The following is a 23,642-nucleotide window of genomic DNA, read 5'->3' on the forward strand; positions in this document are numbered from 1 at the left end:
ACCTTAGCTAACTTAACTGTGGTGACCAAAGACCAGAATGTTGTTCTGAAATATTGATTTGAATTGTGTGTTTATTTCTAATCATTCAGGTTGCCAGTGGAGCAGCTCTAGACTATGAATCTTTTCCAGTCAGTATGAAGACAGTGGCCATCAGTGTGGAGTGTTATGACCAGGGCCAGTTATCGGTCACTACAGATATAGATGTGGTCATCACAGATGTGAATGAAGCACCCACAGATATTATATCTCAATCTGGGGTCTTTGAGATACAGGAGAATAATAATGGTGGTAAGCAAACTTTATATTCTCTTTATTTTTTTTTATTTTTTCCTTTTTGACTTTTTGTGTAAATATTGAGGATTTGTTTAAATGTACTTTGATGTTCCATTCCAGTTGAGATCCATACACATGGAAGACATAACTTTAATCTCCCACACAGGGCTGTACATTTCAAATGGAGTCGCCCATTCATGTAACCCATTTGAAATTCACACCCCCTGATTAAGGTCTTGTCTTCCATAGGGAGTGTATGGATTTCAACTGGAATAACCCATTTTAGAATCCATTGATGATGCATATTGCAACTTTGTTACAAAAAATTCTGAAAAGTGCAACATATTTGTGTGCATCCACTCCTCCAAGACATGACCTTAATGATAAAATGTACTAAAAAAGATCTTTTATCTTTTTGTCTCAAAAGGTCATTTGAGGTCAACTTGTAACATAGGCTGAAAATGACACAGTTCAAATCCATTTGCACCCAAACTTTGGCCAAGTTGCACTATGAGAACTTTAATGTAACATGGTGGTGTTCAAGGTCACACTGAGATCAGAGGTCGTTTGAGGTCAACTTGTAAAATAGGCTTAAAATGAACAAATAATTCTATAAATATTTTAGTTTACTATGCATGGGAGTCACTTCCCATGTCTTCAGATGACCTATTGGGGACCGCCATCCCTAATGTTTTACTTCTGTTACCAAATGCAATTGCAAAAGCAGGCGGTCGCGAAAGCACACAAAACTTGTGTTTCAAGAACCGCCTTGTATCTTTCATTGACTGATTGATGTGGGTCACACTTTTTTGCTTCACTTTCTTTATACAGGAGCCACAGTAGCTACATTACTGACCCTTGACCCCGAGAGCCCAGACCCTTCAGCAGGTACCTTCACCTACAGTACCTTAGAGGCGCCTCTTGATTTCCCATTTGCTATCATTGGGGACAGGATAATTGCACATCAAAGTCTCAATTATGAGGACACCAAGGCTTATGATATGCATATTACTACAACTGACCAGGGAGGGATGACACTCACCAAGGTAAAGTCAGAATTAATGTGTCTTATTTCTTAAATTGAGATCAAATCAGAGATTGGACTAGGATATTTGGATTGTCATGCATATGGACCAAAATATAATGCCTGAAAAGTCTAGATAATCTGGAGCTTATTGTATGGATAGAAACAAATCTGGATATCCAAACTCTTATTGCAAGAACCCATTCCCTGCACTCTGTGTGTCTATTCATTTTGTGAAGTTTTAGGATAAAAAACAGCCCTTTCTTAGCAAGCTCATGAAAATTTCGCCCTTAAACAATCTTTTTGATGAAAACACAGTCAACAAACCCAAAAAACTGAGTAAGGTGAATACACTTGTGGTTACTAAGCACACTACAACATTATTTAAGAAGACTCCAAATAGCCAAAAACTACAAATGCATTCAAAAACAAGCATCTATTGTTGCCTGAGTGTTAATTAAGAGGGTCTACAGTAAAGTACAGTTGGATAATAAATCACATGTTTCAGAGTTTTGAACTATCCAATGCTCAAAGAAGAAGAATTGTTGGCTAGACCAACTCTGGCCAGGGAGATAGCCAACATCTGTTTTTGTGCAGTATCTATTACCAGCAATACTAAATGTTTATACTAGGATTTGGGTAGGTGACCGTGGCATGTTAGACACTTCAGTTATCATGGATTATGTTTTGCCATGTTGAGCTTGTTGTAACCACAGACTATTACAGACCATCCATCAACAGTCCCTGTGCTTTTTATGCTGTGAATTCTCGCATATTCATCAGGGCTGATCGATCTATCGTGTGTGCCTTACAATCACGCTAGCGTTTTATGCCGTTGCGTATATGTGATAGAGCATTGCGTGTCTTTGTGTTTACGTGAAAGACCGTAAAAAATTTGAGGCATGTCGGGCGATATACTGAGACTTTGACTGTGGTTAGTCTGCAGTAGTCTGATGTGTTGTTTCCTGAATCTTTATATAAAAGTTAATTTATGATAATTGTTTACTCTTCTCATCAGACCATCCGAATAAATGTGTTAGACGGCAACGATGCACCAACATCCATCATCATGGCAACAACAGCCAAAATCTTTGAACATTCTCCCCCATCAACTCCCATCTGTACATTGACAGCAATCGATGAAGACATCAATCAAGAACATTATTTCATGATTGAAACGCAAACTCCAGAGGGCGCTTTACAAATATTTAATGGCACCGAGTTGTTGGTTGGAAACACAGATATAGATTTTGAAACATGGAATACTGTATCTGTTACTCTAACAGTAAGAGATATTGGTGCAACACAGTCAGGAATGTACGTTGAAACTTTTACGCTTGACGTTGAAGATGTAAATGAGCCACCCACAGGCATACGTCTGTCAGCTTCTACGATTGTCGAAAATCCAGATTTTGGTACGGATATAGCGTTAGTGATTGTGGAAGACCCGGATACGTTTGAGCAGACATTTTATTGTTACCTCGTGTATGAGGGTACAAACAACTTCCAACTTATGCAACAAGATGATGGGATACATCTTAAAGTTGGGCATGAAACAAGTAGCTTTAATTACGAACAAGCAAAATCGGTTGAAGTCTCTATGTGGTGTCGTGATTCTGACCCACAATTTGTTCAAGCGACATTCACAATCCAGATACAAGATGCGAATGATCCGCCAACAGGACTGGTTTTCTTGGATGCAGAGGAGAGAACCGCTACGACAAATGCCTCGCAACCTGTAGGACCTGATATGATCGGTAGCGTGGTGACGTCGCAGACCGTGACCATACAGGAAGATGCACCCATTTCAGTCGGTGTCGTCTGCTATATTTTTGTGATTGATGAAGATGCGTTTAGCGGTGCAGAGCCGGCCCATCAGTCTGCTGTTGTGGAATTGATATCTCAAGATGAATATGAACAGATTATGGAGAGCTCAGGTAACATGTTATAAAATTGTAGGTTGTTGTTGTTGTTGTTGTTGTTGTTGTTGTTGTTGTTGTTGTTGTTGTTGTTGTTTTCTTGTTGTTGTTGTCATTGTTGTTTATTGTAACTGAACCCAACCATTTGCACAATCAAGTTGACTATTTGGACCTTGGTTTTCAAAAACTGTTTTCAGCCCTGCATTCCAGTGGATTTCAACTATTATAAACATCTTCTTGAACCATTTCTATAAGTCAGACCATCTTGTTACCTAAAAAATTCCTGAACTTATTATGAAAAATCATTGCCATATATACCATTTTCCACCCTGATATAGCAGTGACGTCAGCACGTTTAGGCAGCTGTTTCACTCACACATCTTTGTGACATCTTTAAGTGTGTGCGTTTAAAGCTCTAGTGATTTAAAGCTGCACCCAATGTAATGCGCACTGACGTCACTGGCACATCAGGGTGAAAAATGGCGTAGCCCATTTTCTCCATTTGTTAAATTATTGTCATATTTGATTCTACAGGTGATACACGTCGGCGTAGATCAGATCGTATCTACTCTCGTCATCGCCGGCAAGCTACAGAGGAATCATGGGAAATAAGTGATGATTTTGTCATTCAAAGCGGGACCAACTATCTGCTGGTTAACGACAAATTGGACCATGAAACCAGGGCAGAATACATGGTGTACTTCAAAGCCTATGATCCAGACATGACTGATGAGGTATGTGCAGGCCCGTAACCAGGGGAGGGCAAGGGGGCAGATATACCCCCCCCCCCATTGCCAAAGGCTCAAAAATCCCCCTTTTGACCCAAAAAGTGGCCTTTTTGACCCAAAAAGTAGAGGTTTTTTGTGCCTTTTTGGTCAAAAAAGTCCACATTTTGAAAAAAAGTCCACTATTTCAACATCCAACCCCCATTCCACTTTCTCACAATCAGCTCTCCCCCCCATAAATCCTGGTTACAGGCCTGGGTATGTTTTTATCCTTCCTTCAGCATGACCCCCTGGGTGGTGTCACATGAAAAAGAAACATGTGACAGTGGTATACCGCAATATTGTCACTATGATGTGGTAACCACACTAGTTTCTTTTATACCTCATTAAATTTTACATTGTTTAGTGTTTGAGTATTGTGTATCCTTGTACTCATATTTTTGCAATATTTTAATAATATGCCCTGGGCCTCATGGAAGAACAGAGGATACCTTAAAACATCCACTGAATGAGTAGCCCAGGCAAAAGAAGAAATAAAACAAAACAAAACAAATGAAATACTATAATTCTAATTTTAATCTATTTTATGTGCGTGATTATAAGAATCGGTGAAATAACAAGTATATTCTTATTGAATCGGATTTTACAGTATAAATAAAGTTTTGAATGAAATAATTCTAAGCATCATTTTGATATTAGACTACATTCATGCAAAAATAAAAGTATATATTTTTAGAATATTTTAATTTAGTGTTGAATGTCAAATTTTGTATCTACAGATTGCTTTCAAATTTACAAGTTTAACTCTCTTCACGCTGGTGTCGACTGCAGACGACATGTTTCAAATTTTTTTGAATTCAAAAATTTCAGAAATGTAAATTTTCATGACCATATTTGGAATCAGCATGAAAAATGCATTAAAATGAGTACAAATAAGCCTAGTATTGGTTCAGTAGTTCTTAAGATACCTCCTGATATTTTGAGAAAATATTTCAAAACTTGAACTTTGGCAGATCATTAAGACTATGCAAGCACAGACACCTGAAACTGCATTCAATCCACAAACGGTGAATGTTTTTCGCAATTTTTTTGTGTGTATGTGTATGAGATGCAATTTTATGTACTTGTATAGCAAATGCAGACAGTATATTGAATGTACAATAGAGGGCGTATCTAGCAAATGCATTATACATGCAGTTGTGGTCCTTTGCAGACCTCCAAAACCAAGGACGGCCTCCCTTTGCAGAGTGGTCTACGGTTTAAATGTGAAATGTCATGTGCGTGTCCTTGTTGGTCGATAAACACATTATTTTGGTCCTCTGCCAAAATACTTACGCAACTTCAAAAATTGTTGCTGAATTTGAGGGTGTATCATCAGTGAATTACTTCATTATTTTGTATTCACAATATGCTCATCTATCAGGGCACAGTTCATTAACCTCAATGCATTTGTACATTCATTGATTGACCTTTGAAAATTTGGGTACAAAAACTCATACTCTGCAACTTAAAGTCAAATTTTGCACTATGATTGTTTAATTGAGGTTATTGAACTATGCCATTGGGATGAGGTTATAGTGGTCCATTATTCCCTTCTAGGTGGTGGTTTCATCTTTAAGAGTGGTTGTCTTAGATGTAGACGAGGCTCCTCAAGACATGATGATCACCTCAACCGTAGTAGAAGAAAACAGCCCAGTCAATACCATAATAGGTAAGTCTGCATAAGGCCAATTACAATTGATTCTTAGTTTCCTGTTTCCCGCCCGCGTCCAAAGTAGAGAATTGAAAAATATTTAATTATTTTATTTATATTTTGGATTTTCTCTTTAAAAATAACTTTTAATGACTACCATTTGCTACTTTCTGACTTTGATCATATCATCTTAATGATGAATAAACATAGAACCTAATTGTACCATTACTTATGTATAAAATCAAACATAGTAGTAAAATAATTAAATGCATGCTCCTTGTCAAAATGGCTTGATGTAGGTTGCGACCACTTAATTTAAAATAAAGAAAATAAAAGATAATTAATAATTAATAATTAAAAGTCGCCTCATCCCTGGTTTTCAACCATGAAACAGGAAACTAAGAATTAATTGTGAAGGGCCTAATGGTTCTCATGTAAGAGCAACAATTCTCCACCCATGAGAGATAAGAAAACCAGCAACCTTCTCCTGTGCTTTCAGGTCCCCCTGAACTTGGTTTTATTGGATCCAAGAGATTTCGGAAAGAATAAAATTATTGCATATTATAAAAGCAGAAGTTTTAATGAAAACTCTATCTTTTTCATGTTACAAAATATAGAAATAATATTTTCTTATTTTTCTACTTGTTTCTCCCAAGATCTCAAATTCAATAATGTGTGACATTGGCTTGAATGGATCCGAGTTTATCATCTTTTAGATCTGTAAGAAAGCTTAATAAATGGATTCTTTCACCATCTCATCATCCTCTACACCTATTCATTGAGATTTTTGTCTGTTTTCAGGTGATTTATCTGTTTTTGATCCCGATGGTACCCAAACTGGCTTCATGTACACTATGATATCCCTAGGGACACCATTCTTCATAATCGGTACTAGTCTCCACGTGGAGCGCCACCCTCTAGATTATGAAGTCACACCGGCAATATCCATCCAGATCCAAGTCCAGGAAATCGCATCGTCTCTTGTACTGACCAAAACATTTCATATCAACGTGACGGATATCCCTGAACCACCGACATCCCTCACCGTCGACGGTAACATCACCATATGGGTGGCAGAAACCATCAAGGCGCCGACTTCACTCGGAACAATTTTGTCAGACGACCCGGACCATTTTGATGGTGGAATGACGTACACGTTCTTCAAGCAGCAACCGGTGGAATTTCAAATTGAGGTTGATCAGTTGATGCTAGTGGCAAGCCTAGACTCATGGCAACGGCGTCTGTTTGACTTGCCAATGCAGGTGGCTGATAGCACAGGGCTGACATTCAGGCAGGTGATATTTGTGAGAGTGATGGAAGAAGATAGGTGCAGTGATGAGGGTTATTGCAGTCCGCATGCAACCTGTGTGCATAATCAGTGTCAATGTAAACCTGGGTTTGTAGGTAAGTCTAACTACACATGACCAACTGAGCTATTCCAGTTGAAATCCATACACCCCTATGGAACATATGATGTACCTTAATATCTCACATAGGGGGTACAGATTTCAAATGGAGTCACCTATTCAGGTAACGCCAGTTGAAATTCACTCTCTCAGAGTGGAAGATTAAGGTCATGATGTCTTCCATAGGGGGTGTAAGGATTTCACTCATTCAGGTAACCCTACTTTGAAATTCACACTCCCTGTATGGGAGATTAAGATCATGTCTTCCATAGGGTGTATGGATTTCAACAGGAATAGCCAAATAACCAAATGAAGAGAAGAGAACCAGAACTGGCTATTGTTTGAGAAATATAAGTTTATAAATGTGAATCTCTTTGAAAAATCATAAATTTGGACATAAAATTGGGTTATTCCCTTATGTAATTTTACACGAAATTAGGGTTAGGGTTAAGATTAGGGTTAGTTTAGGGTTAGGATTAGGGTTAGAGTTAGGGTTATGATTAGGATTAGGCTTAGGATTAGGGTTTAGAGTTAGGATTAGCTTACACGAAATAATTACATGAAGGATGGACCTAAAATTGCTTATCTTCAATTGTTTTAGTTAATATAGAAACTGTACCCAAGTGATGCAAAAATTGTGGACTGAAGGTGGTACTACACCCCTTGATAAATTTGTGACTTTTTTTGCATTTTTCTCAAAAACTAATAAAACAGTGGAAACAAAAGTTATGTATATTATAGGGGCAAGGAATCCAGTTACTACACTGAAATTTCAGTGACTCAAGACAAGTAGATATTGATCAATATTGGTTTTCCCCATTTTTGACTGTAACTCCACAACTGTTGTCTGTGCTGAAATAAAATTTTCAGTGCAGTAGTTGTAGTCCTTGCCCCTATAATACACATATCTTACTTGTCACCAATGTACTTTAATTTTTGAGAAAAATTCCAAAATAGGCACAAAATTGACCAGGGGTGTAGTACCACCTTAAACCATTACGTATGATTTCCGTCAAATTTTAAGTTTATTCTTTACCAAAAATGATAAAATAGTTTAATAGTAATAACTGTCAGGCAGGAAGGGTTTCTGTCCATTTTAAAACAAAATAATGAGGTGAAAAAAAGGAAACCCACTGGCTACCTTCACCATTTAGCACGGAGTTCTATGGGGGTTTAATGTTGTAATTACAACATCAATTCCAAATTGCGCTGGCCTGTTGTCCTACAAACACAACAAATTTAGCCAATTCTATTCAGGTGTAAGTGAGCAAAAGAGGGCGGCATACATTAGGTTACATAACGGTGCAGCTCAGTACTGTCGATGCTGATCACCATTAAAAATGAATATGCTGCCTTCTAGTGCTAAAGCGTCGCTCCCCTGTTCTCTAATTAAAAATAGTTTATGCATAACATGAATTTAACGAAAAGCCGAATCTAGATTCTGCAATCTGTCAATTTCATACATACGTTTTTGTCTTGATAGTTATCCAACATTTCGACTGTTTTATACAGGTGATGGTTTCAACAGCTGCCTGGATCACAACGAATGTGTCCCAAATCCCTGTGACACCAAGAATTCCTACGGTGCCTGCGAGAATGGAATTGGAGGGTTGCGTAATTTTACCTGCAAGTGTAGACCGGGATGGACTGGTCCAGAATGCATCAACAGGGTTAATCAGTGCAATAATAACCAATGCCATGAACAAGGTATGTAATGATGCCATGCCACAGAATTAGAGAAGGAGAATCGGGACTCGATCGCCATCTTGGTACAGTCTCTCTCTCTCTCTCTGGGTCAGATGGCGCAGGATTGCGCTGCTGTGGTCTTCACAAGAGTACGCCATCTACTTCTCTATCAAGAGCCAAACGTGTTGCACCATACATTCCGTGTGATGAAACATTCTTCACATCATTTGTCCGAGATGTTGATGGACGCCCCCTTCCACGATGGCCTTCCACAGCTCCCTGAAGAATCTGCTTCTCAACTCCACCATCCTTTCTTACAAAACAGTCATGGAGCAAAAATTAGGGGTATTCGGTTTCCCTCGGAAAGCGCTCGAGGCATTCGTTGTCATGCAATCGCGACATAGTTGAGAGACGCACTTGATGCGACCTACACGTGAGTACCATCCAGGCGCTTCAGATGAGACGCAGAATTGTTTTCGTTCGTCTCCGCGCACCATCGGCAAGGACCTGAATACCCCCAATTTTCTCCACATAGCTGACGGCGCGATTGTACGTGGCGGAATGAGTCCCGGTTTTCTTTCTCTAATTCTGTGTGCCATGCAAACAAATGATTATAATATGCTGTGGAAATCAAACCTACATCTCCGAAATAATATAACACACAGAGTATTAGTCTAGAGTCAGGTGCCATGCTGTACTCATGCAACTAATTTGACTCCATAAAGTGATCCCAATGAAAGTGTAAAAAAATTAAAATTGTGTATAATTGCTTAAAAATGAAGGATGAGTCATTAAAATTTTATCTTTGCAATGAAAAATTTGGCAAAAAAAGAGTAAAACAGCAGCATTGACAAAGTTGAAGCCCAATTCAAATACATGTATCTAAAAAAATTACAATTTCATGTAAAAATGCTCAATTTTGTCTTTAATTAATACACTGCTTTCAACTTAACCACTAGCATGCTATGTTAGCATATCTATGACACTAACAAAGGTGCAAATAAGCTGAATTTGGATGATTTTACAAATTTCCGAATGAGCAAATTGCTCATTAGGCCTTGTAAGCTAATTCTTGAAGATGTTCAAGTGGAGTCTTTTGCTGGAATCTAGTTCGCAATTAATAATTCCTAACAACTACCTTCAATTATTTTATCAGGTACTTTGGAATGCAGGAACCTGGATAGCAGCTACACATGCATCTGTAAAGATGGATTCACAGGAACATACTGTGATGATAACATTGATGAATGTGTGGACCATCAGTGTCAAAATAATGGCGTGTGTGTTGATGGCATCAATGGATATACGTGTGACTGTACACCGCCATTTGTAGGTAAGATCTGGGGAGAATCTCTTACAAGTAGAAGGTCCGTAGCCAGGATTTTTTGTCGGGCAATGCTGATTTTGAAAAAGTGGACTTTTTGTCCAAAGGGGGAGGGGGAAATTTTGTGAAAGTGGACTTTCTTCCCCAAATTTGGACCTTTTTTGACCAAAAAAGCATTTAAAATCTGATTTTTTTGGCTTGCTACGCTCGTAAATCCTTATATTATAGGACTTTTTATATACTTTTGCAAAGGGGGGAGGTGTGTCACTTTCCTGGCTAAGGGCCTGGTCCTACAAAATGTCTCAATTTTCAGTGTATGCTAATACCCAGAGAAGTTATCTTACACTTCCCACAATGCATTTCAATTTTCTGTTCTGATTTGATGTCTCGTGCAACATGGGCCGAGAGTGACAAAAAGTACCTCAATGAGCAGAACACATCCAGATCTTGCAAAATATGTTTATTTCTTGACTATCGACCCATGTTTAACCAGTCTTTTCTCAACATGATGTAATGAGGTGATGCATCATGTTGCAAAGGATTCTGGGAAGGGCAAAATATCTCTTTTCTGGCTAGTACATCTTTTATGGTTAGTACATCTACATCTTTTAGTGAACCTGAAATCAGGGTTCCTGCGGTCCTTGAAAGTCCTTGAATTTGAAAACACCTTTTCAAGGCCTTGAATGTCCTGGAAATTTGCACAAGGTCCTTGAAAATCCTTGGAAAATGGCATTTTATCTAAAGTATAATTTTGACAAAATTTGGAGAGTGGAGAGGATCTGTCTCTTTCGTTAATACATGCTGCATGGAGAGCCGCATCATGATTTTTGTGTTGTAGTAAGTACTTGAAAATTATGCTTTTGTACCTTTAAAGTCCTTGAAAAGTCCTTGAATTTTAAAGGCTTCAAGGTGCAGGAACCCTGTGAAATGTGTGTAGGCTCTTGCCAACTTTTAAGTATACCCAGAGGCCAAAATAATTGCCTCCTCAGGAAATATCTCAACACCTGGAAACATGCCTATTTTTTATAACTTTACTTTTATATATATCCTTTGTTTTTATTCCAGGTCCATTTTGTGAAACAAACAGTGATTTGTGTCAGAATATCATCTGTCCCTATAATGGCACCTGTCTACCAGTACCAAATCAATCTAACACTGTGTGTCGTTGTCTGGAACCATATGCTGCTGACTGTCAGGGGTGTGCATATGGGTATGGAGAACCAGACTGTTCACCTTGTCAACCACCATATACAGGTAGGGGTTTGAGGGTGTAGGGGGTCCTGTCTACTAATACCAAATCAATCTAACACTGTGTGTCGTTGTCTGGAACCATATGCTGCTGACTGTCAGGGGTGTGCATATGGGTATGGAGAACCAGACTGTACACCTTGTCAACCACCATATACAGGTAGGGGTTTGAGTGTATAGGGGGTCCTGTCTACTAATACCAAATCAATCTAACACTGTGTGTCGTTGTCTGGAACCATATGCTGCTGACTGCCAGGGGTGTGCATATGGGTATGGAGGACCAGACTGTTCACCTTGTCAACCACCATATACAGGTAGGGGTTTGAGGATATAGGGGGCCTGTCGACTAATACCAAATCAATCTAACACTGTGTGTCGTTGTCTGGAACCATATGCTGCTGACTGTCAGGGGTGTGCATATGGGTATGGAGAACCAGACTGTACACCTTGTCAACCACCATATACAGGTAGGGGTTTGAGTGTATAGGGGGTCCTGTCTACTAATACCAAATCAATCTAACACTGTGTGTCGTTGTCTGGAACCATATGCTGCTGACTGTCAGGGGTGTGCATATGGGTATGGAGGACCAGACTGTTCACCTTGTCAACCACCATATACAGGTAGGGGTTTGAGGGTATAGGGGGGTCCTGTCTACTAATACCAAATCAATCTAACACTGTGTGTCGTTGTCTGGAACCATATGCTGCTGACTGTCAGGGGTGTGCATATGGGTATGGAGAACCAGACTGTTCACCTTGTCAACCACCATATACAGGTAGGGGTTTGAGGGTATAGGGGTCCTGTCTACTAATACCAAATCAATCTAACACTGTGTGTCGTTGTCTGGAACCATATGCTGCTGACTGTCAGGGGTGTGCATATGGGAATGGAGAACCAGACTGTTCACCTTGTCAACCACCATATACAGGTAGGGGTTTGAGGGTATAGGGGGTCCTGTCTACTAATACCAAATCAATCTAACACTGTGTGTCGTTGTCTGGAACCATATGCTGCTGGCTGTCAGGGGTGTGCATATGGGTATGGAGAACCAGACTGTACAGCTTGTCAACCACCATATACAGGTAGGGGTTTGAGGGTATAGGGGGTCCTGTCTACTAATACCAAATCAATCTAACACTGTGTGTCGTTGTCTGGAACCATATGCTGCTGACTGTCAGGGGTGTGCATATGGGTATGGAGAACCAGACTGTTCACCTTGTCAACCACCATATACAGGTAGGGGTTTGAGGGTATAGGGGGTCCTGTCTACTAATACCAAATCAATCTAACACTGTGTGTCGTTGTCTGGAACCATATGCTGCTGACTGTCAGGGGTGTGCATATGGGTATGGAGACCAGACTGTTCACCTTGTCAACCACCATATACAGGTAGGGGTTTGAGGGTATAGGGGGTCCTGTCTACTAATACCAAATCAATCTAACACTGTGTGTCGTTGTCTAGAATCATATGCTGCTGACTGTCAGGGGTGTGCATATGGGTATGGAGGACCAGACTGTTCACCTTGTCAACCACCATATACAGGTAGGGGTTTGAGGGTATAGGGGGTCCTGTCTACTAATACCAAATCAATCTAACACTGTGTGTCGTTGTCTGGAACCATATGCTGCTGACTGTCAGGGGTGTGCATATGGGTATGGAGAACCAGACTGTTCACCTTGTCAACCACCATATACAGGTAGGGGTTTGAGGGTATAGGGGGTCCTGTCTACTAATACCAAATCAATCTAACACTGTGTGTTGTTGTCTAGAACCATATGCTGCTGACTGTCAGGGGTGTGCATATGGGTATGGAGGACCAGACTGTTCACCTTGTCAACCACCATATACAGGTAGGGGTTTGAGGGTATAGGGGGTCCTGTCTACTAATACCAAATCAATCTAACACCGTGTGTAGATGTCTAGAACCATATGCTGCTGACTGTCAGGGGTGTGCATATGGGTATGGAGAACCAGACTGTTCACCTTGTCAACCACCATATACAGGTAGGGGTTTGAGGGTATAGGGGGTCCTGTCTACTAATACCAAATCAATCTAACACTGTGTGTTGTTGTCTAGAACCATATGCTGCTGACTGTCAGGGGTGTGCATATGGGTATGGAGGACCAGACTGTTCACCTTGTCAACCACCATATACAGGTAGGGGTTTGAGGGTATAGGGGGTCCTGTCTACTAATACCAAATCAATCTAACACTGTGTGTCGTTGTCTAGAATCATATGCTGCTGACTGTCAGGGGTGTGCATATGGGTATGGAGGACCAGACTGTTCACCTTGTCAACCACCATATACAGGTAGGGGTTTGAGGGTATAGGGGTCCTGTCTACTAATACCAAATCAATCTAACACTGTGTGTCGTTGTCTGGAACCATATGCTGCTGACTGTCAGGGGTGTGCATATGGGTATGGAGAACCAGACTGTTCACCTTGTCAACCACCATATACAGGTAGGGGTTTGAGGGTATAGGGGGTCCTGTCTACTAATACCAAATCAATCTAACACTGTGTGTTGTTGTCTAGAACCATATGCTGCTGACTGTCAGGGGTGTGCATATGGGTATGGAGGACCAGACTGTTCACCTTGTCAACCACCATATACAGGTAGGGGTTTGAGGGTATAGGGGTCCTGTCTACTAATACCAAATCAATCTAACACCGTGTGTAGATGTCTAGAACCATATGCTGCTGACTGTCAGGGGTGTGCATATGGGTATGGAGGACCAGACTGTTCACCTTGTCAACCACCATATACAGGTAGGGGTTTGAGGGTATAGGGGGTCCTGTCTACTAATACCAAATCAATCTAACACCGTGTGTAGATGTCTAGAACCATATGCTGCTGACTGTCAGGGGTGTGCATATGGGTATGGAGGACCAGACTGTTCACCTTGTCAACCACCATATACAGGTAGGGGTTTGAGGATATAGGGGGTCCTGTCTACTAATACCAAATCAATCTAACACTGTGTGTCGTTGTCTGGAACCATATGCTGCTGACTGTCAGGGGTGTGCATATGGGTATGGAGAACCAGACTGTACACCTTGTCAACCACCATATACAGGTAGTGGTTTGAGGGTATAGGGGGTCCTGTCTACTTATACCAAATCAACCTAACACTGTGTGTCGTTGTCTGGAACCATATGCTGCTGACTGTCAGGGGTGTGCATATGGGTATGGAGAACCAGACTGTACACCTTGTCAACCACCATATACAGGTAGGGGTTTGAGGGTGTAGGGGGTCCTGTCTACCAATACCAAATCAATCTAACACTGTGTGTCGTTGTCTGGAACCATATGCTGCTGACTGTCAGGGGTGTGCATATGGGTATGGAGGACCAGACTGTTCACCTTGTCAACCACCATATACAGGTAGGGGTTTGAGGGTATAGGGGGTCCTGTCTACTAATACCAAATCAATCTAACACTGTGTGTCGTTGTCTGGAACCATATGCTGCTGACTGTCAGGGGTGTGCATATGGGTATGGAGGACCAGACTGTTCACCCTGTCAACCACCATATACAGGTAGGGGTTTGAGGGTGGGGTCCTGTCTACTAATACCAAATCAATCTAACACTGTGTGTCAATGTCTGGAACCATATGCTGCTGACTGTCAGGGGTGTGCATATGGGTATGGAGGACCAGACTGTACACTTTGTCAACCACCATATACAGGTAGGGGTTTGAGGGTATAGGGGGTCCTGTCTACTAATACCAAATCAATCTAACACTGTGTGTCGTTGTCTGGAACCATATGCTGCTGACTGTCAGGGGTGTGCATATGGGTATGGAGGACCAGACTGTTCACCTTGTCAACCACCATATACAGGTAGGGGTTTGAGGGTATAGGGGGTCCTGTCTACTAATACCAAATCAATCTAACACTGTGTGTCGTTGTCTGGAACCATATGCTGCTGACTGTCAGGGGTGTGCATATGGGTATGGAGGACCAGACTGTTCACCTTGTCAACCACCATATACAGGTAGGGGTTTGAGGGTATAGGGGTCCTGTCTACTAATACCAAATCAATCTAACACTGTGTGTCGATGTCTGGAACCATATGCTGCTGACTGTCAGGGGTGTGCATATGGGTATGGAGAACCAGACTGTACACCTTGTCAACCACCATATACAGGTAGGGGTTTGAGGGTATAGGGGGTCCTGTCTACTAATACCAAATCAATCTAACACTGTGTGTCGTTGTCTGGAACCATATGCTGCTGACTGTCAGGGGTGTGCATATGGGTATGGAGAACCAGACTGTTCACCTTGTCAACCACCATATACAGGTCGTCAGCAGAGTGCTACACTATCGTAAGTGCAGTTTGGACAGTTTTACAGGAGGAGCATTTTTGTGTTTAGCGTAGCCATTTGTTTCCAAGTAGCCATAAAATGACATGGGAATGTAAAGCAATTTGATTTTAATAATATAAACTATATAAATGGTGTTAAAGTTAATAAATCGATGAATTATTTACTGATTTAGATGTAAATAAGTGCCACATACGATAGTGTTACACTCAAATAGAAATGAGTGTAGAGTGCAACACTAACTATCGTATGTGCCACATACTGATAGTGTTACACTCAAATAGAAATAAGTGTAGAGTGCAACACTATCGTATGTGCCACATACTAAATTAGGATATGCGTAATATCGGCTCAAATATCCAATATTTTGTCATTTTATGTTTCCTAACAAGTGTTAATTTATTTTGGCACATAATATTTACAATAGCAAGACACCTTTTGCCGTAATGTTATCTCTCAAGATTTATTACTGAATCTAAAACTAAAAACACCAGATTTATCGTCTCTATTACCAGTCATGGGAGCTTATGAACTTAGCCAGCATGGTGACAACGCATACAGCCGTCAGCGTCACAGCCAGTGATGTGTTAGATACTGTTTTGCACTTACGATGGTGTAGCATTCCGTGAGTTTGTTGTTTAGGCCCAATAAAGTAGCGTATGTGGCACATACGATGGTCTTGCAGCAAATGAAAAACAAAATTAGCGTGCAAGACTATCGTAAGTGGCACATACGATAGTCTTGCATGCATTAATTAAAATTGCATTGCACTTACGATATTTTATTTTATTAATTAAAAAATAATTAAGCAATTTTGAAACTTAAAGCGTGGTTTAAAATGTGCGTTTTATATGGCCTTCCATAATTCTTCAAAATCTCATTTTGGCCAAAAATGTCACTTACGATAGTGTAGCACTCTGGCGACGAGGTAGGGGTTTGAGGGTATAGGGGGTCCTGTCTACTAATACCAAATCAATCTAACACTGTGTGTCGATGTCTGGAACCATATGCTGCTGACTGTCAGGGGTGTGCATATGGGTATGGAGAACCAGACTGTACACCTTGTCAACCACCATATACAGGTAGGGGTTTGAGGGTATAGGGGGTCCTGTCTACTAATACCAAATCAATGTAACACTGTGTGTCGTTGTCTGGAACCATATGCTGCTGACTGTCAGGGGTGTGCATATGGGTATGGAGGACCAGACTGTTCACCTTGTCAACCACCATATACAGGTAGGGGTTTGAGGGTATAGGGGGTCCTGTCTACTAATACCAAATCAATCTAACACTGTGTGTCGTTGTCTGGAACCATATGCTGCTGACTGTCAGGGGTGTGCATATGGGTATGGAGAACCAGACTGTACACCTTGTCAACCACCATATACAGGTAGGGGTTTGAGGGTATAGGGGGTCCTGTCTACTAATACCAAATCAAACCAAATCATACCAAACTGTGTGTCGATGTCTAGAACCATATGCTGCTGACTGTCAGGGGTGTGCATATGGGTATGGAGAACCAGACTGTTCACCTTGTCAACCACCATATACAGGTATGGTGGGGGTTGGGGTGCTTGTGTAAATGCCTCCAAATGAGGACTAATATCTAATTATGGATGAACCACAATCTCTTATCAAGAGACATGGATTAGACACAATTCCTCATTAAATGGTACCATACAAGAGACATGGATTAAACACAATTCCACGTTTAATGGTACCATACAGGTCCATAGTTGTTACATGATATACATTTCATTGGTGTTAAAAAATCTTGCACAAATAACTTAATGGCAGTAAAGAAAAGCCCAATATAGGCTGATTGTTCATGTTTTCAAAACTCGACAGCCGGTTCCATCCAGTTGGAGGCGGTTTCTATTGTTCTAAAAAATGGAACACGGTTCAGCCGAAATCATGGTGGTCAAGTTTGGAAGCCACCCTTAAGGAAACCATAATGCATCTTGTATTTATTATTTTTGTTTATTCCTAGGTGCCAACTGTGAGGTAGACAGCAGTGTGTGTTACCCCAACCCATGTGATGGAAACAAGATATGTGTACCGTACTATGAACAGTTTGCATGCATTTGCCCAGGTAAGAAAGCAGACTGATAAGAAAAAACATGCTTCCGTGCGTTTGCAATCAGGATTTGTTTAAAGTTTTGATTTATAGGAGTTAATAACAGGTGAAGTCATAGTATTTTTTTTTGCACAAAAATTGGAAAAAAAAGTTTTTTAATTCAATTAAAAAAAAAAAAGAAACAAAAAAGTTCCAAGGCCTTTATCATGCGCAATTTACCGCTTAAAATGTGTGTTAAAAAAAAAAAATTTAAAAAGAGACCGACCTACCCTAATTTTTTTTTTTTTTATGTTACGCCAATCAATTTTCTTTTGTAGGCCTTACTGAAAGATTCGCCTAATGGTGCACCGGGCTCCTTTAGAGTAAATTTCATGTACAAATAGAGAGTTCCCTGCTCTGTAAATACTAACAAGGATAGAGGTCAATGCCTGTATTTGTTGGTGAGATTTTTATGGGATGGTACTTTAATTTGAGCCTAAAATTCCAGTTATGTAAAGGGAGCCCATACGCACCATTAGGAAAATCTTTGCAGTATATTGATGAGTTGACTTCTAACGTCAATGCCTGGCAGTATGCGCACGCATCATCACAATTTCCATTGTATTACGCATCATCACAATTTCCATTGTATTTTGCCTGGCAGTATACGCGCGCATCATATTTTGATCAGGGCTTGTGTTTTTAAAAAACCCGCCACATCACTATAAGGCTATTGAATAGTGTGGTGATTGCATGCGGTTCACTCAAGCATATCGATATACCGGTCCCTTGCCTTTGTTGATAAACATTGAAGTCAACTCATCTATAGAGTTCTGGGTAACAAGGTTAGATGGACAAATTTAGTAAATATTATAACAAGAATTGTGTCATTCCCATTTTGATTTGCAGCCAATGACACTGACAGCAAGTGTTCCGGCTCCATAACACCGGTCATACATGATAATCAAATTAGTTGGATCCAGACAACAGGAGGGCTAACATCGTTAGTGGTAGCAGCAGTAGCGCTATTAGCAGTGATTGTACTGCTATTAGCATTGATGTACTGCAGGAAACTCAGGCATAAATCTTCTAAACCCTGGGGAAGAGCAAGGTGAGTGCTAGGTGGGTTCTGTCTATGGCTGGTATGGGAGGGGTACTTACATGTTAACCCCCTGGACACTGCTGGTCATCTAACAGCATTTCTGATTGGTTGATAACATGAAATGCTCATTACAATTGCCAATTACAACTAGGCTTTAAACTATTTATGGTCAAACTTGCATTTGCAGATGATCTTCTTAATACCCTCCTTGATTGGTTCAAATTTGGACACAATATTCATTTTGGCCAATCGGCAGGTAGTTCTCATGGGGTTAAAATATATATGGGGTTTTGCTGCCCAAATGAGTCTATTTTTCACCACAGATTCCTAGATTTGAGTGTTGCTATGTTTTTCACAGAAATTCTTGGAAATTTGTTTTGAAATAAAATTGCAAAAATGGGGTAGATTCCATGTTTAAAAAATAGCCAAAGTGTCATTTTTTTTAATCCAAGCTCTATTGCAGGCCAACGTATTGGTAATTATGAAATGATAGAAAATTGTAAATGTAGGAATGGAAATGACTTTCATGAAACTTTCTGCTCTGTCAAAATAAACATGTATTGTTGCAACTTTCATGTGGCATTTCTTAACAGTGCCGCCAAGAACCATTACGGGCCTGGGGTAAAATGTGGAGACACATTTGACAACGGTGCACCATCCTTCAAGAGGGCCCCCTTTTTAACGGCCCCTGAGGTCTCTTTTCTTTGCTTTTATGGGTCCATTAAGGTATTCTTTCTTTTATTTCTATTGGCCCCCTAGGACCCCGGGCCCAGGGGTAACGCACCCCCTTAACCCCCCCTTGTCGGCGGCACTGTTTCTTAAGAATGAACCAGAGCTGTAGCAAACAAGGAGGCCATAGCCACCCCAATTTTTGAGAATTTTGTTATATTTTTCTTTATAGCTTTATTTAAAAATTTTAACCCATATTTTTATTTTGGCTGCACCACATTTTGATGACCGCCCCACATTTTTCAACACATCATTAAGTCATAACCAGGTTGTTCTAAACATTCAATCCAAATCTGAACATCACTTTAATTGCGCATTCTTTTCTTATTTGACAATTTTTTTCAGATTTAATAGCGAAAGCCAGCAGGTAATCATTGAAGCTCAGGAGAATGGTGGTATCACAGATGACATCAGCTGGCCATCCCAATACCCAGCCACAAATATCCCATCAGTATCTCGGCAACGCAACCCAAGAAATAACATTGTGAGCGTCAAAGTTAGTAATGATCTACGAGAGACCAGGAATCCATCGCGGATGGATAACGGCGACCCTGTTGCCAACTTTGTCGGTGCCATCGCTAAGCCACTCAGTAGTAGAGGGCGCCAGATATCTTCAGCTAAGAAAAACAATTTAGGAGAATGGGAGAAAGGTGCTGTAGCACATAAAGGCGATGAAAACTTTGATAGTTTAAAAAAACAAAAAGGTGAAAATATATATGTCGATATGCCTCAAAGAGAACTCCCGGTAGGTGCGGTAGTTTTCCGCAATGACCAGTACAATCCAGTTTCGCCGAGGCAGAATCTAAACCCATCTCCTAGTAGACAGTCGCCAAGGAGACATGCTAGTAACCATGGAGATGATGGTATTGAAGAAGACATCGTGAGTGATAATAGACATATGCAGGAAAGCAGGCAGGATGGGAGGAGCAGGATAGATTCCTTGAAGGATAATCCTGTCTTCCAAGGTTCTGATGATGAGGAGGAGGAGGTTCCTACATCGATAATATAAGCTCAGGAATATATGCACCTATACACACACAGACCTACTTGCCTTACTAATATTTCTGAGGACCTGAAAACTAAATGTCATCAGTTTGTTGGTGTGTTGTCATGTCAAGTCCTCATAAAGTCGGTAAAACTGAACAAGTGTTAAAATGGATAATGCTGATGTAAGCTATAGAGGGGATAGTAGGGTATAAGACCTTGTTTTTTGCCGTTTAATGAGGTTTCCATAGCGAGGATGCGTACAGTGTGTTATGTTGGAGTCCTCAGAAATAATGCAGCACCAATACACACACACACCTACCTATAATAGGTATTTGCTGGCAAACAGGGACTCCATACTTAACTATCCAAACACTGGCATTTTTAAAAATTATTTTCTGCACCTAACCGATGTTGGCCCATTTTACACAAATTATACATATTTTGTTGGATTTTAACTTATCAACCTAGGACTGGTTTTTATATCAATAAATGACATGCTCTCAAATTCACTGATTTTTAGGCTGTTTGGAGTCTCAATGATTGAAGCCAGCAGGTTTCTGTCAGCAGAAAAGTGGAAGTTTTTCACTTGGTCTTGACAAATAAACTCTAAATAGCTGCATAGCTACACCCCTGGATATTATAAGATTGCACAAGTTTTTGATGCTGATTTAATTCTTGAGAAATACAACTCAAAAGTTGTGAGATATGTTAGTTACAGTTATTAATTGTAACTGAAATTGAAATTGTAATTGGAAGTAACCGACACTTATGAAGTATTTAACACCAAATGACTTTGAAATGTACGACTGGTATTGTAAAAGAGTGTGTTTATAGTATGTTTAAACAGAGTTATAATATAATGCATCGGTGGTGGTAAATGGATTTTAACTAAGGCCTTAAAAAATTATTTGATTGGAGTAACATAAAAAAATAGGGTAGGTCGGTCGGCTTTTTTTTCAAATTTTTTTACACACATTTTAAGCGGTAAATTGCGTATGATAAAGGCTTTGGAACTTTTTTTTTGCAAAAAAAATCAGAAAAAAGTCTAGGGTCAGGCCTATTTTTAGGGTTAGTCTGGTTACGCCAATCAAACAATTTTTTTAGGCCTAATATTCTCGACACTGAGAACTAAGGAGTTTTTCTTACCTTCCAACTTTCCAGAAATTTTTACCTTTTTGATGGAAAGTTCTTTGTTTTTATACTTCATTTACTCCCCCTTTTATGAGAGCTTGATTATGCAGTGGCAAAGCTAGGGGTTGTGGCGCCCAGGGCTAAGGATTCATAATAGCCCCCTCCCCAATTCTTGAAACAATTTATTTATTATTTATTTATACTTTCTTTAAGCAGGGTAATCCCATCAATGAAAACACTGATCTTCCTGGGGGCCCTGCAAGAGCCGTACATTTACAAATTAAAATACAACTGAAATAATATTTATACTGAGAACATGAGGAAAAATATACATAGTTGAATATGAAATAATTATGAGTACATTATGAACTTATGCTGATGAATTAAATTATCTTGGTTGAGGTGCACAATGTAGCATTCTTAAGCATGGAGAGACTCATTGTATTATAGTTACTACGAATGTTAGATGGAAGATCATTCCATATTTTAACAGCTCTAACATTAAAAGTACGTTTACCAGAGTTTGAGTTCCATTTTGGTAGATAAAGCATATAGAAATTTGGCCTCTGGTTGCAACATTATGTACAGAATGTGTAAATGTAAGGTTAGATGATAAGTAGGAAGGTGCTTGATCTTTAATACATTTTAAAACAATAACTAACAAATGATTGTACCACCTTTTGTCAAGCTTAATCAATTGCACGCAGAGGGCAATTGCACACCTTTTGTCAATTGCACGCAGAGGGCGAGAAATTTTGCACAAATAGGACCTACCACTAATTAATTTTGGTTATAATGAAGTTATATATCGGTCTTAAATTGATCTTTCATTTTGTGCTGAAATGCGCCCAAAGCATGCAAACATTTTGACTTTCATCGATTTGAGGGGGGTGCAGGATCAGTGCTGAATTGGTCAATTCGAACCCCCCCCCCCCCCAGGGGGGCACCGGGGCACCTCCCCCCAAAGCTATGTCACTGTGATTATGAGTTGAGGAAAAAACTAATTTGTTGCACGTCTTCCAATTATGTAATTTTGTAGGGACAATCTTTCACTCTACGCATTGAACTTAGCCACATTATTATGCAAATGGGATGTTTTATTTATGGGTCAGTCCATGTCGAAACAGATTGAGTGTACACCCACCCTCTTGGATTTTGCTCTCCTTCGGCTCAGGGGTACCTTTCATGGATCCCTAGGTGAGGTCACAAGAAAAAATTCAAATTCCATTTCGTTTGAATGGCGGGCAATCAAAGTTTGGCGACCTCGACCAAAATTGTGAATTTAAAGGGTCCAAATGACAAAGTGCTCTCTTTGAGGGGCACTTTCTTCTTAATTGAATCAGTTGTGATCCTCTTTTTGAATGTGGTCACTCACTGGCTGTGTCTGAAATACCTAAAGCCAAAAAAGATAGATTTCGGAATTTCGTTGGGATTTCAGATGGGGTCAAAATCAGCACTTCATACTGTTCAATCAAATTATCTTTGATTTTGAAGGACCCATGATAATGCCACAGTGCACTTATAGGTCCTAATTATGTTCAGAATGGATTAACCATGTGTCAATGTCTATGAGCAATTAAAAAAAAGAGACATTTCTAGACCCCCTACAGAATTTTAGGCCCCCCTAAAGTGGTTCAGCCACAAATGGCGCTTAAAATCGGCAAATGTTGACACCTAATAACTTTAGGTGTACACCAGATATGAATTTCTAGTCTTTTGCATCTGAAAGAATGTAGTGTAATGTTACTAGGAACATAAGATTTGTTTTGTATTTTTGTGTTTTGATACTTTCAAAAGGTCGTTGACCTATGAACATTTTTCGTCATAGCGCCCTCCTGAAAGGTCTGACACATAACAAACTATATATTTTTGGAATCCTCATGACCATACGAGTAATTTGATATATTACTTGACATAATTGGGAGCATTCTGAAAATTTGACCCCATAACCTGTACTTTGCATGTGCATTGTTGCCAGGAAGTGCATTTTTGACCCCCTTAAAAATCC

General features: G+C 40.0%; 1 protein-coding gene across 1 annotated transcript in view; it reads left to right on the forward strand.

Annotated features, from left to right (window-relative positions):
* The window catches only part of LOC140163870 (uncharacterized), a 63,721-nt gene extending 43,028 nt beyond the window's left edge, over window positions 1-20,693 (forward strand). The window contains exons 6-22 of the mRNA XM_072187184.1: window positions 90-288; window positions 1,105-1,319; window positions 2,316-3,234; window positions 3,751-3,950; window positions 5,541-5,652; window positions 6,436-7,038; window positions 8,553-8,747; window positions 9,883-10,059; window positions 11,116-11,304; window positions 12,762-12,842; window positions 13,378-13,458; window positions 13,839-13,919; window positions 15,608-15,632; window positions 16,886-17,019; window positions 17,620-17,721; window positions 18,595-18,796; window positions 19,862-20,693. Coding sequence (XP_072043285.1) covers window positions 90-288; window positions 1,105-1,319; window positions 2,316-3,234; window positions 3,751-3,950; window positions 5,541-5,652; window positions 6,436-7,038; window positions 8,553-8,747; window positions 9,883-10,059; window positions 11,116-11,304; window positions 12,762-12,842; window positions 13,378-13,458; window positions 13,839-13,919; window positions 15,608-15,632; window positions 16,886-17,019; window positions 17,620-17,721; window positions 18,595-18,796; window positions 19,862-20,525 — 4,179 coding nt within the window. The 3' untranslated portion in view covers window positions 20,526-20,693. The remainder of the gene's footprint in view (window positions 1-89; window positions 289-1,104; window positions 1,320-2,315; window positions 3,235-3,750; window positions 3,951-5,540; window positions 5,653-6,435; window positions 7,039-8,552; window positions 8,748-9,882; window positions 10,060-11,115; window positions 11,305-12,761; window positions 12,843-13,377; window positions 13,459-13,838; window positions 13,920-15,607; window positions 15,633-16,885; window positions 17,020-17,619; window positions 17,722-18,594; window positions 18,797-19,861) is intronic.
* The last annotated feature ends 2,949 nt before the right edge of the window (window positions 20,694-23,642 follow it).

The sequence above is a fragment of the Amphiura filiformis genome, chromosome 11 (assembly GCF_039555335.1).
Source record: "Amphiura filiformis chromosome 11, Afil_fr2py, whole genome shotgun sequence".
In the NCBI taxonomy this organism is placed as follows: Eukaryota; Metazoa; Echinodermata; class Ophiuroidea; order Amphilepidida; family Amphiuridae; genus Amphiura; species Amphiura filiformis.